The sequence below is a fragment of the Saccostrea echinata genome, unplaced genomic scaffold (genome assembly GCF_033153115.1).
Source record: "Saccostrea echinata isolate AGI-Se365-2 ecotype Australia unplaced genomic scaffold, CSIRO_AGI_Sech_v1 ptg000009l, whole genome shotgun sequence".
Lineage (NCBI taxonomy): Eukaryota > Metazoa > Mollusca > Bivalvia > Ostreida > Ostreidae > Saccostrea > Saccostrea echinata.
Window position 1 is genome coordinate 14,250,453 of NW_026889758.1, and position 24,685 is coordinate 14,275,137.

Consider the following 24,685-nt stretch of genomic DNA (forward strand, 5'->3'; position numbering starts at 1 on the left):
GTGACAGGTTTTTATACTTTTATACTAAAGCTAGTGAAGCTTGTAATTGCTCTCTTCATAGCTTTGCTAAAGAAGAAAATATAGGTTACATTTAACTGTACATAAATATTACTTAATATCATCATTTATTATTGGGGAAAAAAAGATCTGGATGTTGAAATGCATGGCACATGTATGTCATTTCCTGATCAGTATTTAGTCAATAATGTCATATTGTTTTACCTTTAAGAATTAGCTCCTATATAAATCTATACTAAAAAAAAGTCTAAGATTTCTAATGATTTACGGAGCGGTCTTAAAAAAAAAAGATGTTTGACCACAGAGAGTGAGATATTTGACATGTGGATGAGATATTGGACCGCTTATGTCACACTGTGGGTGGGATCAGCTAAATCTTTTGCTGTATTTTCCTTGCATTTAAATGAAAATATTTTTTAATGAGATTTTATGTTGTATTCATTCATTTTGATAAGTGTAAATAAATCAGACATTATTGAAAAATACAGGTTAATGTAAATAAATAGGATATTACTGAAAATTACAGGTGGGTGACAATTTATTTTACTTGTTAGCTCACCTGAGCTGAAAGCTCAAGTGAATTATGATCACATATTGCTCAGCATCCATCTGTCTGTTTGTAAACTTCTAACGTTTTTGACTTTAGAACCATTGGGAGCCAGTTTCAACCAAATTTGCCACAAAGCATCCTTTGGTCACATAAGGGGATTCAAATTTGTTCAAATGGAATATGCAGACGTTCTTAAGTTGTGTGGATTCTTTTCTTTTTTTCTTCGTTTGAGAGACCAAAAGGGGTCTGACGCCACTTGTTACACTAGGGTCCAAACCTTTTATGAAAATTTATATAAAGGGTTTTTTGTTTTGTTTTATTTTTTGTTTGTTTGTTGTTTTTTTTTTAAGATAAACAATTTACATGGCATTGTTTCGCTTGCATGGTATCCTTTTACTTGTCTTAGAGATGATATAGACTTAATTGGTATTGTGCACTTTGAAGGATACAGTAAAAAGTTGGGGAGCTTTTAATATTTCATTTTTGTTATATTTCTATTGACTGTATTTGATGATGGTTGGGTCTGCAAACCATTATTAAAAAAGTATACATGATCAAGTTACATTTGCTAGAGCCATAGACTATTGTATTTCAAAAGATTATTAAATATGCTTGGATAGAGATTTATAGGAACGATAGATTTTAATTATTAATTTGTTTGCCAACAATTAATGAATATTAAGTTTTTTCTATGTCTGATTAGCCAATCAATGACCTCTTTAAATATTTAAAATGTTGAACTAAATTAGATGATTTTTTACAAGTTATTTGGTCACATCTTAGTCAAACTTACTTTAAATATAGCTTTTAAGGTAAAGGTATATTTTGACCTGAGAAATTCCAGTCCGAGAGTTTGATCAGTTCCTCTTTTAGTGAAACTACTTAAGGTTTTGTCTGATTCAATGTCAGATAGATCTATCATATTACAGTCTTAAGTGTAGCTGCATACCCAGTAACCTAACACTGAACTGTAACCATTATGTAGTGTTTTCTCTCAGATTTTTATTCAAAGGAAATCACCGGATTCTGGCTGCCAGATGATTGGAATGATTCTGTAATACCTTGAAGCTGAATAATTTTCTTTAACATAATGACAGAGAGCTAAAAATATTCTGTACTGTAACAACTCTGTAATGATAAAAAGCTGAAAATGTTCTTCATTATAAAAATTTTCTAATGCTAAAAATGCCCAATTTGTATTTTATTGACAAATCATTTATTTAGTGGCTAAAAGTGTTCTGTACCAGAACTCTGTAATTTTTAAAGACTGAAGGTGTTCTGTATTACAAAGTCTTTGTAATTCCTCAGAGCTAAAGGTGCTTTGTATTACAGTGACTGGAATTCCTGACTGAAGGTGTTCTGTAATACAATGTCTATATAATTCCTAAAGACTGAAGGTGTTCTGTATTACAATGACTGGAATTCCTCAGGACTGAAGGTGTTCTGTATTACTAAGTCTTTGTAATTCTTCAGAGCTAAAGGTGTTTTGTATTACAATGACTGGAATTCCTGACTGAAGGTGTTCTGTAATACATTGTCTATGTAATTCGTAAAGACTGAAGGTGTTCTGTATTACAGTGACTATGTAATTCCTCAGAGCTGAAGGTGTTCTGTATCACAAAGTCTTTGTAATTCCCCAGAGCCAAAGGTGTTGTGTATTACAATGACTATGTAATTCCTAAAGACTGATGATGTTCTTAAAATGACTGTAATTCCTAACGACTACCAGGTGTAGGTGTTCTGTATTAAAATGACTCTGTAATTCCTCAGAACTGAAAGTGTTCTGTATTACAATGACTTAATTCCTTATTGTTGAAGATAGTTAAATATATTTGATGAATCTGTAAGATAAGGCATAATGGTTATATGTACTGCAATGGCTGTACTTATTTTTCTGTATTTGGTAAGTCTAGTAGATTACAAGCATTTGTAATGGTATGTAATTCTGGTGTGTTTTGTTCTGCATTGTATAGCACATCACTGTAATGATGTTCAGGTGTGCAAGTATTAGGGAATGTTGTAGAAGCTGGCATGTCATTTTTCCTGCTAGTCTGCAACATCACCTAAGTCAGATATTGTTTCCAGTACCAAAATAACTCCTGAATCAGGTAAAAAAAAAAGTATCTCTGTCATCAGGCAGGTTTTGTTTGATGGAAACAGACATATTCTGCCATAGCTCTCCCATTTTTTATGTTCCTCCATAGACTTGTGTGCTTTGGTTAAAGAGAAATGGACGCAGGTTATGTTTGTTTGCAATTTCATAATGGACAGCATGTGTAGTCAAATATTCCTCACTTTTTTGGTCTCCATAAGAGGAATGCATCTGCATCAGCATTGATTTTAAATTACCAGTAGACATGTATCAGGGAGATGTATTGAAAATACTGCCTCAGAGCTGTTAAAAACTTTCACCACTGTTAATATTGTAGAAGATTGAGGGAGAGAGGAAAAACTTCTGTGGACCCTGAAGTTTTCATTTTCACAGTGGTGCTAAAATAAAATGCAGTCTATGCGAAAGTCACCGGACCAGAAAAATTTGGTTCAGGTCGGTAAAAAAGTTCAGGATTCCGGACCAATTGTCCGATGAAAAAATAAGGCCTAAAAATCTTAATTTACATGTACATATGGTCTTATTGTCCACACATATCCTTTATTCGATCCATTTAGCAGTAATGCATGATTAATTTTAATCTATAACAACCCTGTCATGATCGTTTATTTCTAATTCGAATTTCCTCTGTCTTGGAATATAGATCTCTAGATAGCTCATACGTAGATTCAGTTGTGGGGAATAATTTTCATTATTAAACAAGAGTAACCGTTTTGAGTTAGTTCAGGAAAGAAATAAATATATTTTAAAGTGCATTTTAAGTGTAAAAAAATCTTTGACACTGTCTATTTCGTTCGTATGTGTCAATTAAATAACCAGAAAAGAGAAAATTGTATGCAATTGTATACTACCTTTCAAAAAGGAAAATTATTAATAGTAAGTTTGTTCATTTCAATAAAATCATTTTTAGCTCTCCTGAGCCAGAGGCTCAAAGAGCTAATGCTATGGCCATTTGTGCGGTGTGCATAAACTTTTTAGAATATGGGCCATAACTCAAGAACCCCATGGCCAATTATTGTCAAATTTGTCACAGGGTATCCTTGGTCCAAGGGCTCCCTTTTATACTAAAACTAGGGTTGTGACCCTTAAACAAGGGGAGATAATTAGGAAAATAGAAATAAAAGTACTGGTTGCTAAAAAATCTTCTTCTCAAGAACCACAGGGCAGATTATCACCAAACTTACAAAAAAGGATGAGGATATGTTGTAGATTAAAAAATTGTTCAAGGCATCACCCTGAGGCAAAGGGCATGGTCTCAAGGTCACTTCAAAGTTGACGAAAAATTACATTTTATTAAAATATTGATATTTTGCTTACTATAAGGACTAGGATCATCAAATCTTGTCAGTTGATGCATCTAAGGACCTCATATCATGTTGACTTAAAAGTAGGTCACGGTGACCTACTTTTTAAATTTTGCGGCCATACTTTATCAAAATGATTTAGAGGCATATTTTGAACAGTTTAAGGCCTATGATCATCAAACTTTGTCAGTTGATGTATCTTGGGTCATTGAAGTACGTCAAATAAAAAGTAGGTCACCTTGACCTACTTTTTGAATTTTATGGCTAATCTTTTTCAAAACAATTAAGGTCAATAATGTGAATACTGAGAAGTTTAGAATCATGAAATCTTGCAAGATGATGCATCTTGGGGCCATAAAACATATGTATTAAAAAGTAGGTCACAGTGACCTACTTTTTGAACTTTGTAGGCATTCGATTTCAAAGCGTTTTAGAGGCATACTTTGGACATTTTAAGGCCTATGATCATAAAACTTTGTAAGTTGATGCATCTTGGGTCATCACAGTAGGTCACCATGACCTACTTTTCAATTTATATGACTATAATTAAATATTTTCAGGTACTAATTGGCTTAAAATCATCAAACTTTGTCAGTTGATGCATCTTGGGTCTTCGGAGTAAGTTGACTGAAAAGTAGGTCACCATGACCTACTTTTTGAAAATTTATGGCTTTAATTATATATTTCAGGAACCAATTTGCTTAGAATTATCAAACTTTAGTCAATTGATGCATCTTGGGTCCTTGGAGTACGACAACTGAAAAGTAGGTCACCCTGACCTACATTTGAAATTTTATGGCTGTATTTAATATTTTTGGGGTACTATTTGGATTAGAATCATCAAATAGAAGTGATAGGTAGTACAGTTTATCAGAAGAGCAATTCAAGGCCCTTGGGCCTCTTGTTTTTATAATCTCAACTCTGGATCAATTTAAGGTTCAATTAAACAGTGAGAATACCCCCCTCCCCCCTTTTCAATCTCTGTATCATAATGATGTATGAATTTAAAGAAAAAGGTTGGTCTGGTAAGTAAATGCTTGGTCTGGTAAAATGTATATTTTTACCAGACTTTATGTCCTGTAAAAATTTTAGACTTTCGTGTAGACTGAAAATGAAAAAAAAAATTAATGGTTGTTTTAATAATTTCATTCCATCTTAATCTCATACTGGAAATGTCTGTTAGAACTAGTATTTCTTACTGTTAATTACCACTCTCAGAGTCTGTTGCTTTGTTTTGAAACTTCATAGGCCATGAGGACACCATAAAGGCAGAAATCTTTCATGTCATAGTAAGATGCTTTAATTACGACCTCACTAATATTTAAGAGGACAGGCATTTTGAAGATCTATAATTTCAAAATATTACAAAACAGTATAGTACAGAAATACAAGTCCACAATAAAAGACGACGTTTTTCTTTTTATTATAATTATAGGGATGTCAGTTTCCCTCAGACAGCTTAATCAAATGCTATGAATTGAATTTTGAATTAAATATATTTTATTGACAAAGTCAAAAGGATAAGACACAAGTTCTACAACTTAGGGTAGTGTTCTCCTTATAAAGAAATTTTATAAAAAGTTGGATGCTATGGTCAAATACTTGTTAAAATATTTTGTGTGTGTTTGTCAATGTCAATGTTTTGTCATTTTCAGACTGGTACAATATTTATTCCACGCTACATGTACCATCACATACGTAGTATTTTCGATTCAACATTGATTCAGAAGTAGAAATAAATATTTTAACTTAATATATTTGATTTCATATTCATTTTGTTACTGCATATGTTATCTACATAAGCTTTTCAAATATTTTTGCTTGCCCTCTCTAATTACCGTACACGTGATTGGCTAAACATACCCGAGGGCATTTACACATTCAGTTCGAGCTAAAACCCCAGTCACATTTCCAAAAACGACCAATGGCTGACAGGTATTGAGGCAAAAATAGGATTCTTCTGGCGACAGTCAGTAGTTCATCGTCCATTGTCTTGCCCGATTTTGACATCTTTTTTCATCAGCCGACCAATTTTTTGTCCATCGGGCCCAGTTAGAATTTTTTCTGCGTTGGTGTCCGATTCCTTCAAATGAAGCAGTCATTGAATAGTCCGTTAAGCTTTACCCTAATATGTACCAGTAAGTTTACTTAAAAAAATACTAATGCATTTAGAAATAAATAAGGTGAATCCAATTTTATTATTAGTAAAAGGTAACACATTTTAATGAGTAACCGAGTTAAAAATGTTTAGTTGATAGTTGGTATGACCAATGATAGTCGAGCACTTGGATACTCGACATCTTTACTTACAACATTGGACATTTTTGAATCAGTAAGAAAACACTTCCTTCGCACAATCAGATTTTCTTATGACCGATGACACAACCCAAACTTTTTAAGAATTAGCTATGCTGCCTTGCTGAGCATGTTACATTACTAAATTCTATATTTCTTATCAGGAACAAAACAATATATTTTTCGGGTTTTCGGTTTCTGTAACAAGTACAAATGACTTTTTAGTGACTTTAAAAGTAGATAATTTTGAGATGTATAGCCATCATGTTAATGATATTGCTGTTCCATATTTCTAAAACACCGAAAAAAAAGATAAAAATTTAGACATAAACACATTTGAGAATTTGTATAAAATAAATGGATAATAAGAGTTTGTTGTGTACATGATGAAGAGAGCTTCACACCATAATGTTTGTAGAATGGTTCATATAACTCTCAAATCTGTTTAAATTTGCTGGCAGTTATGCTTAACTCCAGGGACTAATTTCTGATGTGCTGATTGAATGTTTGGAATGGCTTTTTCTTGTTAACAATTTATGCTTTGAAATGAGAGGAGCAAACCAAAAGTATGCTCTCTAATTTTACAATCTTTGAAGAGGGGTGATATGAGAAACACTGTTTTGAAGCCCTCCTGCAAAGCTTTGTCAAGGAAATATGGGCATGCTTCAAAATACAGGCAGATATCTTGAAGGGTAGAGGTATATACAAGAAAGATAAATTTGGTCTATAAGAAGGGGCTAGAGTGTACCTCTAGAGCTGATATTATCTGCTGTATATTTCAGTAACATTTGTTCAGTATACATCAGGTTATGTGACAAAAGGAAAAAGGCAACAGCTTTAGATAAATTTAGATATAACATATTGATCCTAGAGCTAGACAGCAACATATGCAACATTTGGGGAGTCAGGAAAACAGTTGAGGCTTCAGCAGTTTTCTGTGACCAAATCTGAATGGCAGATGTACAAGTTATTTCTAGAATGAAACCAGTGTGCAGAACTCTCACTGTGCTTCTCCCGTCACTCAGTCTTCATCTATTGTTGCATGGTTGGCTTAATAACTGAGGCTTAATTAATACCTTAATTGGCTTAATACCTGCACTGCCTTAATTAGAACTGTTAGTCTGTGTTTGACAAAGTTGGACCTGTATGTTTTCATTCTTCATATTTCTTTGTGTACAACATATCTCAGGAGAATGCTGCCCAGTCTCTGCAGAAGAATGTTTTGTTTATTTTTACAAATCTTTATGGTCTCAAATCCCCCACCCCTTTCCATCTTTGTTAGATAGAAAGAAATGAGAAGCTAAGGTCTAACATGTTTTTAAGACTGTTTTATATATGACATATTTTTAGTTAACATTAATATTGACTCCATCAGAATACTTTAAAAGTTTGGTCTACTAAAGTTCGTAATTTATGAGATATTATTTTGTTTTAAATTTAACTAATGTATTTATATTATTTTTCTCTCTTATTTTAAGTTTAACCCATGCACTAGTTTGTAACTAATGTATTTATAACTGTCTATATATAGAATTTTAAACACCCTCCTTTTTTCCTTTTAAAAATAAAGTAGGTATCATTATAAAAAGAAATTACTGACGATTGACGTAAATTCACAATTGACTTAAAATACTGAATACTGCAGTAAAGTATGGACATGGACACAAAATATTTCCATACAAACTTTTCTTTATTTGCTGACAAGAGAATGTATAGAATGTATCAGTGTTAATGAAACCATTGATCCACTCTGTGCTATATCTCAACAAAACCCTCTTTGTATTTCCCAAGTACTAGCTTTCATTATTGATAAAGGAGCTATTTTAAGCTTCATCAACATCTATTTATTGGTAAATATGTACAATTTCTATTTATTTCATCTGATTTGCACAAGAGTATGTTTGGTTCCATTACCTTTCTGTGGAAAATAACTTTGTTATGGTGCCATCATATCATATGCTAGAGGAATTCCAAGCTGTACTCTAGTCTAGAGGAATGGTTATTGAGGCATTAGAAACACACATGAAAAGTGGTCATCATGATATATGGCTATTAATTTTCATGTTTAAAGATCTAATGAAATGCTTTCATCTATTTCTTGATGTTCTTATCAGAATGTTATGTTGCTTCTAAATTCACCAGTCAGGCATTATAGCATCACATTTTGTGTCTGTTTTTTGTGTAAGCAAATAAAATTGTATGAAATATAAGACTCCAATGTAAGGTACATTTATGCTTTTGATGTTTACACTTAAGATTTATGCAGGTGTACTTCGATATTTGATAGATACAATTTCTTAGTATTTAATAGTGGATGTAGCTAAGCAACATTATATTCCACAGCCAGTGATCTTTTGACAGTGAGCTCACATTCTCCTGTTGAGAATTGCAGCACAGAATGTAACCTTTCTGCTTCACTATCACTTAGCTAGTACCATTCTGCAGACTGTCTAAAAATAATTGCTTCTGGCTCCACAAATTGTTACAAAGTGTTGCAGAAGTGTGGCATAAAAAAGCAGAACTGGAGACCATTAAAACAATGTTTCTTGTAGACACATTCTCTGGTTTGTTTTGTTAATTGATTACATGCATATCTATAGAGATGTAATGAGAACAAATTACATCACCTTATTTATATGAACACTAATGACTGAATATACCACAGAAAAAGATTGTTTTCTCTTCATTGGGGGAGGATCATGTTTTAGAATAATTACTGGAAATGGTGTTTCTTGAAGAACCGAATTCAAGTAATTTACATGAAAGTGTGATATTAAAATTAAACATCTGGGTTATCTGTTTAGACTATTTGCAGATATAATACATAAACTATAATAATGAATGTTTAGGACAGGGGAAGATAATGTTGAAATTTGAAATATTAATAAGCAGTTGTTTAATCTTGCATGTAAAGTTTTTAGATTTCTGTTTGTTAAGATTTGTATCAATACACAATTTGCAATCAATTCAGATTTTGTGTGTGAAAAGGCACAGCACAATGTTGTCACTCTTGATTTCGAAAATTGTCATTCAACATACTAAAATACATTAAGTTTTTACATGGAATAAGTGAGTTTTGAAGCTAGGAATTTTTTTAAAAAATGTTTATAACAGTTAAAAAGTCCACATATTTCATTGGTGTTAACATGGTAACGTAAAATTATTTCTTTAATATCAAACAAAAATTCATATAGAGTATAATTTTAAATTAAAGAAAAATGATCTTTTTTAAATGATTATTCTGTGCAGGCCTCTAAGTGACCTTAAAAATTTAGGTACCAGCTGGCTCCTAATAAACAAAATTTAGTCACCAGTGCAAATTTTTAGTCGCCAGGCAATTTTTCTAGGCGCCAACTTTAAAACTCATATTACTTAATATATGGACCCATTGGGTTAGTTACAGGAAGGGGGTATTGCAACCTTAAAAAAATCAACAAGAAATATAACCTAGCTAAATGCCAAAGATTTTATCTAAAACATGCATGTAAATTCCATCCTCTAATGCCACCGTCCGGAGTCTGCATTTCCATGACAAAGCTCTCATGTGTACACTAACGTGAGGCGAAATTTTTTTCACATGTGCATGACTAAAAAAAAATAAACAAGATGACAAAGAAAACAAAAGACCTGTCCATTGCTAACTTTTAAACTTCTCTTCTCCTCTTTAGAAATAGTTCCAGAATTCTACAATGGCCAAGTCAATTTGAAATGGTCACAAATTTGGCGACTTACAGAGAAATTTTAGGCGCTTACAAAAAATTTTAGGCACCATGGCCGACTAAATTAGTTGCCAATTAGAGCCCTGCTGTGTAATTTTATTTTGCATAGAATAACTTGACGAATTGTGAAACATGATTTTATGGACATAAGCAACGTACCTTACCTACTGATAATTTTTCAAGATATTCTTAATTTTACGATTATAGTGCCATCAGATGTTCATAGACAAAAAATCAGCATGCATTACCAGAGGTTTTTAAAAGATATCAGTTGATGAAAATTCTTGTATAATTCAAAGAAATATATACAAAAATTACTAAAGATATATTCTAGATGTTTTGTTGATCCAAACTTGTTTTAGAAAAAGTGTACAACAGCATACATTAAAATGTAGAACACAGTTCCTTTAGTATTGGAACTCTTCAACTGCAGGGAAAAAGACAATTAAGTTCAAACTACATTGCATATGTCCTTAAGGACCCAAAAGGTCTCCTGTTGTAAAGCATTCATGACACTGACTGTGGTCATTGTTGATAGAACTCCTATTAAAAACACAGCTACAGGTTAAGTCCAACTATAACTAGATACTAGTAAGATTCGATCTGTTCATTGACAAGTGCAGGGAGGATTCCATATTGTGTCGGTCATGCACTTACAGCCTACCATGACAAGACCTCTGTTTAAAAAAGATTTCATGCATAGCTCTTTGATTTGTAAATTAGATGCAGATTACATTGTACAATGTACCTATTTTGAGATTATAGGTCCTTACCAGGAGACAAACTCTATCTTGACTTTCCACTTACAATGATTGAGCAACTATGGTGATCTGGTTCAACTGAATACAGTCTTTTTTATGTTGTTCCAAATCAGAAATCTCTGATAAGAAACTCATGTAAATAAACATATGTTCTTTAAAAACCATGTAAAATCCTGTTTTTTAAAGAATTTTCACCCAGCAAAAAAGTCTTAAATTTGCGATAATTCTTGAGTTTGTTTTGCTTTACATTAAATTGTCTTTTTTTTAATTTCTAAGAAGAAGTTCCTGCTGGGACCCTGACTATAAGTTTTTTCCACAATATGGTGTAAAAGCTTACTTTTATGAACAAGGTCAAGGCCACTGTATCAATTTCTGATTGTTGTTTGGTGTTTGGAATTCTGTGGGCCTTGATAAATTGAAATTTTTACTCAAGGTGAACTTATGAAAATGCTTGTTCATTGTACATAAGGCACTACCAATATTTCAGTGACATTCAGGAAGCTAATGTCCAAGACAGGTTTTATGTCATATCATAATCTTGACTTGGTGCCAATTAAGTTGCGTACTTTTTCATTCTTTGAGATTATTTTGCACAGTTTTAATGCATGTTTAATAATCAATATAATATTAAAAAATTTGTTTGAAATGATGTAAAGCCGGATAATGATAATGGTTGCTGACATGTTTGCAAACAAACACAGATGAGTTATGTAATCAAAGGCTTTTCATTTAACTCCAATTAATTTTAACCAGATTTCCATATCCAGACCTATTCTGAAGTAGAGAGACTGGTATTACTTTCCAGCTGTTATCCCTATATATTAACTGTAGTTACCTGTGCATGTTCAAAAGCTTTATACATACAATTTTACTGAATACATTTGTATTATATTGAACATTTCAACCAGGATTTCATACCTTTGTTATCATATATTCTAGAATAAAAAGAATTACAATAATGTTTCTAATTTATATTCCAGTGATATATCCCTAGAACATAGTGGTTGACTTACCGGTACTGACATGCATCACATATCATGACTATGTTGAAATTGTGGACATGCAGCCTTATTAGTTAGAGTTATCTCTGTTTGAAACACACATTATCTTGGATATTTAACAATGATTCTGATAGATCACAAAAATCCCTAATCAATAAAGTAATTAAAAACAATTACTGGTTTTATTATGTAAATAATATATTGTAAACCTGTAACTATCAAAACAGTGAAAATCCACCAAGTTTGTTTCTGAAGGACGTAAAATTAGTATCAAGGCCTAGGGTCATAAAACTTTTGATCTCATTCTCACTTTTACCAAAGGAATTTATAGTGGAAAAGTGAGACTGAGATCAAAAGTGAGCTTAACTTAGTTTCATGGCCCCCAGGCCTTGATACTAATTTTTCCAGTGTAATTAGTTTTTAATCGACAAACAAATTTAAATGATTCAGAAGATATACATTAAAACACAGTTTTAACAAACACCTTATAATGAATTCACACTCAGAGTGAAGTGATTTTTATTCCCCATTGTTTTAAAACATATTGTAAACTTAAAGGTCCTCCACAGCCCGTGACTTGTGACGTATATCGAGAAAAAATACTTTTACTTCCGGTTTTATATAGTTTGTGCACTGACGATTTGACTGGCACCGCCTGTAAGAGAGTCTTATAAACGCTTTAGATATAAAGGTTTTGTCAAAGGAAGAGTATGCAGTCAACCTAGAACGACACCCTGATCATAAACGAACACATGGCATGATCACGACATGACCGAAAGAAGAAAAAGTGTCGATCTTTTTCAATAAAAAACAGCAGACATTTGAGATTTTGTTGCATAATGATTCGTAAATAACAGGTATATCTACTCGAAAACGTTTAAGTTTATTATACTTTCAGGCTAATAAATCCATTGCGATATCGACAACAAGACTCTTGTGAAAAGTTGATATTATTGTACACTGATTTGTGCGTTTCAATAATACCTATCTCATTGTGTGTTTATAAATATTGATAAAGTGTGCATTTCTAGTTTTGCTCATTTATATCTGTCCTGTTCAGTTGTGAATAACGAGTTACTGAGTACATGTATGATGACGTATGCGGAGACTTACCAAAGTTTTTGAGTCCTGGGTAACAGGAAAGATAACTGTCAAAATGGAACTTTGATACTACAGATTTTGAAAATATTTTTTTCTAAATCAATAAATTTGATTTTGAATCAATTTTTTGTTGTAATTTAATTCATTAATATTTCTCCTATCCAGGAATCTTCCATAATTTTTTCTCCATGAATTTTAGAGTAAGTGAGATATATTTATTTTTTATAACTTTGATTATTTTTTTTAAAAAATATCTTCACTGATAAAATTAAGTTTTTGTGGTTGTTTTCTAGGCTTAATAATATATTCCAGGAGAACATAAAATTTGTTGTGCTACTTATAAAAACTCAGTGGGGAAAAAATCTTAAAACTTATGAAATTAAATTTTAAAAAAATCAGTATAAATTATATTTCAATTCTTGGCCAGTTTTTAAAGGTTGATATGCTTGTTAAAAGTAATGCTCAGTAATATGAGAACATAAATTGGGGGTGTGTGGAGGACCCTTAATGGAGATAACGATCGAACTACGTTTATAACGAATCAAAATTGTCGGTCCCTTGCACTTCGCTATATGCATGTTATACTGTATTAATAGTACATTAAAGGGATATGTTTAAAAATAAACCCAGATCTTATTTTTTAAGCATATTTTTACATTTCCTCAATATCACATACATAGACAGGTATATAGAACTTGTTCCCACAAGCCCCGAGAAGATTTTTCTTCTTTCTTTCTTTTTTTTTTTTTTTTGTTCATACACATGGACCACATTATGAAGATCCCTAGAGTTGAAGAAAAGTGCCAGAAATGAGTATCAAGTTGTCAAAACACTGTCTGGTGTGGGGGCTGTAGGCATTATAAGTGTTTGTCAAGGCAACAATTATCACTGTAATGTCTTGTGGGAGAAAACTTTGTACAATGTTGGTTGGTTAGAACATAATTCTTTGTCATCTGATGTCACAGTAAAATTAAACATACCATGTGATCTGGCATGACTTAAAAAGTTAAAAATACAGTATCCCAGGTAAATTCTGTTGATGCTGCAAGTCATGTTAAGGATTTGAGTTTCCTTTTATATGAGATACAGTAATACAGCTTAAGGTATAGACAGTACTACAGTAGGAAACAGAATATTCCAAGGAACACATGTGTCACCTGCTTTATAGCATCATTAATGATGTAAATAAGTCCAAGAGTGGTCAGCTATTTATTTGCTACTACATTATAGTTTATGCATTTTCCTGCAAAGAAAAAATAAAAAAAACTCCACAGATAGTAAGGCTGCGATAGAATCTGAAAATCAAATAGAAATGTGATTCCCCAAACCTCAAAGCTAAAATGAATAATGAAATTGAAATGATTAGAAATAATTATTTCATTTCATTAATATGTGTTTATAAATTCAACAATCCCCCAACAGAGATGTCAGCCTGCCTTTACTGCAATTCTCAAACTTCAACAATTTTGGTATACCTATCCTGATGAATTTTCATAGTTTATGTGGTAACTTTATATCATACAGTTTCAAAGTACAGTAAAATCCTAAGCTCATAAACATGTGATATAAATGCTAATTATAAACACCCTGCCTCTCAAAATTCAAAAGACAAATTAACTATCTTAAGTATTTTTTCAAAGTAGGTCAAAGGTCAAGGTTTATTGGACTGCAACACTGTTATTTTTTCATAATGTTTGATGAAAAACAGCTAGTGTACATGCTAAATACATGTAGCATAGACTTATACATCTTAAATGTCAAAAATATGCTGTATATTGGTACAAGGAACTATTTTAAAAGGTAGCTAGGTCACAGATCAAGTTCAAGGGTCATGAAGTTGGTAACCATGGTATTTTACAAAAGCCATAATGCCAATCAATATATGTACAAAATATCAAGTCTATACTTCTTGCAGTTGTTGAGATACAAGGTGTGACAGATGGACAGCTAGACAGATTCTGGGTAAAGTGATCCTTAAGTGTTTCTCTGCTCTAGGGGGCACAACAAATTCCCTAAATGACTTATAACAAAACCTTTCCAATGACCTTGTTAATTTAAAACAAGTCTATTTTAGTAATATTTCTTGACCAATTACATTACATGTATTATGTTGCCAGAATAATTTTGACTCAAATTTTATTATTCATAACTAAGACACTGAGAGAGATGAATACTGTAGATCACCAAATTTTTGTGACATCTTATTTTCGCACGATGGTGATTTGGTATTTATAAGTGAGACATAATTTTCATGAATTTTGGATATTGTTCTATATAATCTTTAGTAATACAAATATACATGAGAATTTTTTTTGAGCAGGCAGTCTAGTTAATTTCATAGAGAATATTACATACTAAAATCCATATCATATGTCATATCAGCCCGACTGGCCCTATATGAAGGCCCTTGGGCTGATATGGGGCCACTCTGGCTGATATGATATATGATATGGATTTTAGTATGTAGTATTCTATTATTATATTATTTATCATATATTTAAAATACTTAATATGCGAGCTCACATAGATTCATTTAAGAATGACTAAATTTAGTTGTATATATATTTTTAATTATAAATGCATATTAACTGTTAATAAAAAAAAAGGTTTAGTCACATATTCCTTCTGTGAAATATTGTAAGATTTTTAGTGTCCATGCAGACATTTTTTTTTTTGTTAATAATATTCAGTAATCAAGCCTTAATAATGTACCCAACAGGAATAGTAAATAAACTTCTCTCCAACCAAGTGATGCATAATCTGCAGATACATAGAGGGATTTGTGATTTCTGATATGAACTGCATAAGCCATTAGACATGGATTCAATAAATTGCTTATATCACTTCAGACACGAAAGTGAAAATGAAGATTCAGTGGTAGAATATTTGAATGTACACCATACTGCACTTGTTTATGCTTGAATGTTTATTTCTTAAAGTGGTGTAACTGAATAGGAATTGTGTCTTTTTATTATCATCGATCTGATATTTATAGAAAATTTTCAATTCACACTCAAAATTCCGGTGGCAATGATGAGAGTCTCTAAGACCATTTTGAATGAAGTGATGTAGCACTATTTAATTTCTTTCCTTTTTTTTTTTAATTTTTAATGAAGTTTTCGTGAATGTTAGAGTAATAACTAATTAAATATATGTGTATTCATGGTAGCCATTGAAATATGCATTTTCATGCATAACCCAATTTAAATGTTTTTTGTGTGTGTGTGTTTTAAAGAGCTTTCCAATGCAATTGTTTTTCTGTTTTGAGATGTAAAAATAATGTAAATTATATATACTATATCCTAATGTAGATGCTTCTTTCACATTTTTAGAAGGGGGGGGGGGGGGATAAAATGCACTAAATTTTCCTACAATAAAATGAGGCTTTGCACCTTTAGCTCTATGACTGAAGTTAATTTCAGAAATGTAGAAGGAATATTGAGAGTATTAAATAAAAACAGGGATGAATTTGAAAAGACAGATTGATTGGCCAGTAAAGATACCCTCCCTTATCTTGTGGGAAGAGATAACTCTGATTTAAAGAAAATACAGATAATGATATACTGTGTGTGCCACAGTTGATGTATTTTCCCACACTGGCATATTATTTTTGGGTGGAGATGGTTCAGTATTCTAGATTTTTATTGGCAAATCTGAAATTTGAGATTACTTTGATGGGCTAAAAAAAATAATCCAAGATATTAAGAGCAGGGCTTAAAGAAGTATTCTTAATTAAGATATATAGCCTCAGGTTATTGAATTCTAGTCTTATATTGTCATTTGCAAAATGATTTAAAAGGTAGTACATTTTATTAAAACACAGTTATTCTAAAGATATAAAGAGAGAGAAGTCTCTTCTTTTCTTTTTTTTAGCTTTTATTTCGGTATAGAAAGAATATTCCCATCAAGTTGCTTTTACCTTGCTCCAAGTTTTGACTAAAATGGTTGCATTTGCAACCATAAAATTAATTTTGCAGCTAGATATTAAAACCAACTCGCATTTTTGCAACTGAGAAAATTTGGGCTGGCGATTGTCCATTTTTATGATGGGGTTCGAGATTACTTTTTTCCCAAGATTCTCTATCAAGAAAATGTTTGAAGACATTCCTAAAACTTTGTAAAGCATCGCAAAGACTGAGATTACTTAATGTTCTGACAGCATGCTGTATCAATATCTATCCAGAGTTGTTGTTCCTGCTAAGCTTCCACATACACCTCAGTCAACACTTGTTACATGTATACAAGATTCTTTGAAATTTTCTAAATGATTAAAAGTTTTATTAATAATCGTTTTTAATTATATTTCTCATCAGAAAACATGATTTGTTTTAATTTATTACCCCTTAAAAGGATTTTTTCTTTAAGTTTTTAATTTTTTCTCTGCAAATTAGTTCCCTAAAAAGTAATCATTTTGAGGGATTGATAGATTTAAAATAAATGATAAATTATCATCTTTATCGATAATTACAATAATAAATTACTATTTTAATTTTCAAATTTTCACTGTTTAAAACTCATACAAGAATCTAATACCACAAGTGTTGACAGGTGTTGGAAGCGTAGTGGAAGATAACTCAATCTGGATAGAGAATGCATGCTGTATAGAACGACTGCCAAATATTGTAAAATTTTTAATTGTTAATGGAGCATTTGGTCAATATTGCTGGCATATCATCATGTTCTGGCGATATTAACAGCAGTGTTTAATAGGTAAGGTTCATAGTAATAAAGTAAACATAACAAACAGCTGACAAAGTTCCAATCTCAAAGTTTCCACCTGATGCACACATCAGTCAAACTTGAATGAATTTTATTGGATTTAACTTTAATTTTAGGATAAAATCACTTGTGTTCTTCTGTGCACAACCATATGGGTGGTTCTGTGTAATAACAATATTTCATAAGTTGGTAATGCCTCAGCTTAGCAAATTGTTTTAGTCACATTAATAAGTAATCTTTTATTTAAAAAAAGATGCATGTACCCGGTACATGTACATATTTATGAGTGTTTGTTCTTTGCTTTTATAATATACTAAATGTGATACATGTATTGGCAACCAAATATAATTTTGGGTCGTCATTTAGCAACCTGATAGAAAGTATGACTTTTAGCACTGTTTTATACCTACTTAAAATATTTCATTTACAGTTGCAGATTATTTATGTGCACTTTAGTCAGTTCATCTTCCATTTGAGTTGCAGATCTTGTTCACCTCTATCAACCCCCTTTCCTATCTCTTGTACACCTCTTACTTCATGTAGTACAGGGGTAAATCTTTTCTTCCTTCGTAGGGCAGATCTTTTGTAACTCTAATTAGTCCCTCTATTCCACCTTTAACGGGCAGGTCTTGTGCACCACTAATCAGCCCCCTTTCATTTCTCTTAGCGACAGATCTTAAGCACTAGCTGCTAATAAATCTGTTTTCGTATCTCTTAGGGTCAGATCTTGAGTACCAAGGTACCTCTGGTAAGCTCCCGTTTTCTGTCTTCTTAGAGACAGATTTGAGCACCTCTAATCAGCCACTTTCGTATTTCTTAGGGACAGATTTTGTGCACCACTAATTAATTATTGCGTAATTTTGCAATTCTGAGACCAAATAAAATTACTCACTTTAAATTTATTTATATGGTGCTGAAATCAATGTAAAACCTCTAGATCAACCTTCCACTTGCAATTTATTGTTCTTGCGACTTTAAAAAATAGGAGCCATTTCGCGATAATAAGTACTTGCAAAAAATAAGTAATCTACAGTATATGGTATTATTGTGTTTTTGTTTTACACAAAGATCAGGAATAGTATTTTGTATTTCAAATTCCTTTCTGTATTAAGCAATAAATTGAGTTTACTACTGGAATATACAACATAGCCAGTGACAAGGGGTTTTGGTGTTTGATGACTGATAAGAAGAAGCTGCCAGGTTGATTAGTATGCTGCACAGAGAAATGGTGAACTTTATCTGAATTTTGCCTGATATCTCCATCATGTTTGCAGAGATAATGCTTCTTTCAATTTCCTTTATATGCCGTTATTTACACTTCATCTTGATAAATGTCATAATACCAGTCAATTCCTGAATAAGCATGTACCATCTGAAGTAATCTGGGAAGAATGAGCCAGTATTATCAAAAACAATCCTATGCTTAAGGAATACTGACAATTAGATATTTAAACATACTGTATTATTATGGTATACTGGTAACTGATATCATTTTAGAAAAAAAAAAGTTTTCAGAGGATTTATTGATAAATGAAAAGATACATTTAAAGGTATACCATAATGCACAAAAAATTGTATCAAGGTACAAATACTGAATCTCTGATCAGGCTATAATGTCATAAGTAGAATTCTAAATTGTCAATTTCTAATGCTAAACTTTTGGTCAGGCTATAATGTTACAAGTATAAATTGTCACCCTTCTAATACTGAATCTTTGGTCAGGCTATAATGTTACAAGTAGAATTCTAAAATGTCACCTTACCAATGCTAAACCTTTGGTTAGGTTATCATGTTACAACTTATAGAACTTGTTCTTTCTGTGGTCTTTTAAATCTGGTCTTTTTTTGACTAATCTTATAACATTCAACAAGAGCAAAATTAAAGGTTTCCATCAACTTTTTTGAATCAAAGACATTGAAGTACACTTGATGCTGTGCAGAAAGTAGTGGTGTTTATTTTTCAGTGTATACAGATTAATTTAGCAGGTATTTAATGAAGACTTTAACTGTATGACTCTTTATTTGCTGTGTAATTTCTCTTGTTTGGTCTTTGTAGAATTTCTGGCAAAGTGCAATATGAATTTGAAATTGGTCCTATCAGAGCATGGTTGATTGAAGCTTAATTACACTCTTATAGAACGAGCTTTGTATAAAGTCCTGCTCCCTGCAATCAATGGAGGGAGCATTGATCTCAGAAGAGCCTTCACAAAGTAAATAGTTTGCAATGGAAATATATTGGAAATTAATTAGACTTTTTCCAACTGTGACCTGGCAACTCCAGGTTATAAATACTCTAGGGACCTTGACAATTAACTTGATTGTGAGTGTTACGAATATTGAATTTTTACAAAAGTCTATTTACTTGGTGAGCAGATTTTGTGATTGTCCTTAAGTCTAGATTCATTAACAACCTTATATATTACTTTTTTTGGTAAAATAAATAAAATCTGGGTATAGATAGGTACTTATATCTAAAGACAATACATGTATCCTAATTCTGAATAGGACAAAGCAAGATAAAGAGATGTCCTAACCTTTTTCTTGCTTTATTGTGTGGTTTGCCAATATTAATGATTTGTTGATATTAGACTTAGATGATGAATGGTAGTTTTTTTTGTTTGGATAGTAATTAAACCTTGAGTGTTTTGTCAGTGAAAATGTGATCATTGTGATTTAAGGCCTAGTATTTATTTTTCTTGTTGTTTAGCGATGATGGTAAGTCCTCCAGGAGCAAGACAGACTTATTAAGCATTCTTTGAAAATGCACTGCAGCATTATCAATCACTAGATTCCTGTCTCTTTGATGATTTTGCTGTTTTTCATAAAAACAAGCCAACAGGTGAATGTATGGATTAGTTGATAAATTGAATTGGATGCAGAGAAACTAATATTGTTAAGGAAACTTTGATCATGTTTGTGAAGGCATGATAATGTGATAGTCAGAGAGATGGGTTTTCAGAATACCAGAAGTATGAGTGTGTCTGGCATTTCTGTAGGAATTCTGATACTGGCCGGTGCTCTTTGTGAAAATAAAGCTGTACAGAATAGTTGTAGTAGTAGTCAAACTTGTAAAACTAACATTTGTACAATTTATACCCTTCCATAGAATGTCTCTGCATGGAACCAAAGTTGATGGTACCATTGAAATGCACTGACACGAACTGAAAATATTTAGTTACTAGTACACTGTAAATGAGTTTGATGCAGAAATTCTACATTCACTTGTGAAGAAAATCTCTTGGGGACAAGCTTTGGAAACATGGATGTTTGCCAGGGTTATACCAGCTGATCCAGTGTGACAGAGAAATCAGGACCATATCAATGTGTCTCAGATTTACTTAAAAAATTGGAATATCATAATGCCATTTTCAATATAAACACACTGAAGCTAAAATTGGAATTGAGTATATATTTCAATATACCATTTACAAGCTAACCAATAAACATGTAAAACAGCACATCATACGGTTCCCTGGGCAGAGGCAGGAGATGTGGTTTGTCTGTATTTAGGAGAGTGGTACATCACAATCATTCTCAATGTTTCCCAAAGGATGGCTGCATAACGTCAGGACAGCTAGGCTTCAGACAAGTAGTGGACGCCTCTGATTCTAACTACTGCATCTAGCTTTTTATTAGAACTCTCTTGTCTCATTAATTAGACCCTGTGGTTTGTGGTTATTGGTTTGGGGTACTAGCCATGTTTTTCATTTTGCGTAAAGGCTAGTATCATTGTGTATTGATGAAAATAGTTTCTGCGGGCAGTAGGCATTTATATTTATGCAATGTTTTCTTTTTTTCCCAATCCTGTTGCCTCAAAATGTTATTCACTTTAAAAAAAAATAAAAGAAGAACAACAATGATCAATACAAGCTTTTTCTCAGGGGATCTGGGAAGTTTAAGTTGTTTACAGTTGAACAATTATTTGCTGTATCTGAGAAGAGAACCTCTTCAGAGTGAATATGGGAGATGTAATGTGTAAATCAAAGGATCAGAATTAATTAAGACCCCATTCTTCATTTCTCTACATTGTATACACCACTGATAAGTACAGAATTAAGAATTAATGATAATTGTCAGGATTTGCTGTTGTCAGAATAGAACACATATTGATTCTAATAGAATTTCCCAAACCATCCAGAGAGAGATATGTAGTCATACAGAATGTATTATAGATTTTTTTTAAGTTGGCATGCAACACCTTGTGAAGGTGGGCTTAATATACTAAAGTATTGCATGGCATTTAGGATGCCTATTGTGTTATGTGTAATATGACATACAAGTAACCTTTCAGTGACATAACACTGTGATACCGACTCACAAAGATTGAGTTTTGTTAAAAGTTTTTTCCCTGACTGACGTAAGACTTGTAGCATGAGAATCAAGTTTTCTGTTTCTCATTGGGACAAAGTCACATTTATTGATCATAGCATTCTTTTTGAGCAGCAAACAAATAGAGGAGCTCTTTTTTCCTGATATATCTTCAATAGAGGTATGTACAAAATTGGCCCTCACATCTGTACACCATTAAGGGCTAGGTACTCAGTCTAGGATGAAAAACAGATGTGTATTATCTACTGCTGAAGACAGACTTGATGATGTTGTCAAGAGATCCAGCTTTTGACACATAAAACTATTATCAGACAGTCTACCAGAAAATACTAGCATAAAGTTGGGTTTGATTATTGGCAAGTTCAGAATCTATTTGGAAAAGTAATAAATTAAAGTCACAAACAATAAATTAAAGTCACCACCAATGTTTTTTGTATGGTTTGCCAGGCTAGTTATATTGGTATGAACATGATGAGGTCCCTGTTTTTGTATCTTCCGTAGACATTTACTTACCTTTTTGTAAATGGATTCAGACAATGGACTTGGTCTGACAGTGGGTAGATGTAATAAAAAAGAACTTGTGCATCAAGAGAACATGTTTTATTGTTGGTGTACCATAGAGTAATTATGAAGAATAAAAGATTTCTTTTGCATGTGAACTATAAAGCTGAGAATTTCATGCTTTTACCTGTGAAGATGTGCTATAATCCTTCTGCTGTAAGGCAACTTTGTTATTTTGCTTTCTTTTGTAACAAACAATGCAATATATTTTTTGCTGACTTGTAAGTACATGCAGGTACTGTGTAAAATTGCAATGTATTCAATGTCACATGAAATGGATACTTATAGTATACAAATAAAATCGCTAAATCCTGCTGAATGAAGAAAAAGCCTATTTAAGTCCACTGACTTAAATAAGAGAACCGCAAAGTGGAGCATCCCCTCGAAATTAGCATATATATAAATCAAGGCAGTATTAGATCCCTATGGAAATTATGTTGTCACTTCCAGCACAAGGACAAACTAACACACACACACACACACACACAAGCATTTTACTATATCCCCTCCAGCTCCGTTGTGAGGGGATAATAATACATGTACTGCATTCTCCTGAGCAACTTCCCCCATTATAAGAACCCCACCCATTTAATCTTAAAAAAAATATTTAGATAGATTTGATATAGAAACTGTAATTAGTAAAGACTTGTTTTAAAAAAATGTCTTCTTTTCTTCAGAAAGACCATTTTGCTAAAGATTTATGATGATGAAGAATATGAAAAGAATGAGGCTTTCCAGATTCATTTGGATGAACCAACTATTGTTCGGAGAGGGTCAGGTAACTGTTTATTAGTTTTTTTTTTTATCTGATAACTAGTCTATTATTGTTCATCGCATAATATCAGTAATTTATGTCAGAATTCCAAGTAATGAGTGATAATTGGTAGAAATTTTACCCTGTGTAACTTATTTGATGTGCATTTCATTTAACTCATATACAGATATGTAATGCAAGGAAATTTTTTTTTGGTTGAAATTGCGAAGATATAGAAGTATATTATTTTTTTGTTTTTTCCGAAATAAAAAGTTTATTTAAGAATGTGGCCTGATGTAAGGAAATAAAATATATTTATGCTATTCTGAGAAACCTTTCATATTGCCACATTTGGTCTCTTAATTGATATAAAAATCGAAACAGTTAGTTACATCTGAAAATGGGTAAGTCCAAAAAGGTACAAAAAAGTTATACAGTAAAATGACAAAGTCCAGAAAAGTTATCTTTTAGTTACACCAGAAAATGGCTAAGTTCAAAAGGTACAAAAAAGTTATACAGTAAAATGACAAAGTCCAGAAAAGTTATATTTTAGTTACATCTAAAAATGGCTAAGTCCATTTTAGGTACAGAAAAGTTATAACTAAAATGTAACTTTTTCATGAGGTTAAAAAAAGTTACAGAAAAGTTATAACTTAGTTATAACTTATTTCGGTATGGGCAGATATAATTGTGATAGTTTGTAAATAAGGGCTTTAGAGGATACATGTTTTACAGACATGTTTTTTTTCCCACTTTAAAGCAGAATTCTGCAATTTAAATTTGTTTTCGTGTTTTAAAACCCCTGTCACACGGGGAATGCGTCCTCACGGCGATTGCACGGCGTCCATAAAAAATGCAAAACGCCGAGGTGAGTGCAGTAGAGTCTCCTACAGCGCCGTGACAACGCGGCGAGATCTCCACTGAACGCGGTAGGGTCGATTAGGGTCTCCTAGAACGCCAGGGGACGGCGCGCACTTTGGGCATGCACAAAGTACGCGCCGTGTGATCACCGTCTGATAAGAACGCAGTAGAAACGTAGTATGATCACCGTAGCAGCGCGGTGAGATCTCCAACAACGCAGTGGGAGCTCCGTACGCACGCAGTGAAGACGCACATGATCGCAGCATGAACGCAGTGGTAGTAGACTGCGCTTCCACGGAGACCTCGCGGAGTCCTTGGAGATGTCACGGCGTTTCTATCGCGCTTTTACGGCACTTCTAATGAGATTAATTGTCTTGTGATATTTTTGACTGCGATTACACAGCGACAACAAGAAGTTGTTTCTGCGATCATTGCGCTCCCTTGGCGTCTCTACCGCGTACGTTGGCGATCACAATGCGCTTTCACGGCGTTGTTAGAGCGTTGTCAGCCAGCTCACAAAACAAGAGCAATGGCCTCATATTTGATCAGCAATAATTTTAACGTATTTGTTGCACTCCTGGCCAGGAGCATGGGAGTAGAATT

General features: G+C 32.6%; 1 protein-coding gene across 2 annotated transcripts in view; it reads left to right on the top strand.

Annotated features, from left to right (window-relative positions):
- Positions 1 to 24,685, top strand: part of LOC133181822 (sodium/calcium exchanger 3-like) — a 60,642-nt gene that overhangs the window by 10,162 nt on the left and 25,795 nt on the right. For both annotated transcript variants that reach the window (XM_061316444.1, XM_061316445.1), the window contains exon 3: positions 23,145 to 23,245. In XM_061316444.1, the coding sequence (XP_061172428.1) occupies positions 23,145 to 23,245 (101 nt within the window). The remainder of the gene's footprint in view (positions 1 to 23,144; positions 23,246 to 24,685) is intronic.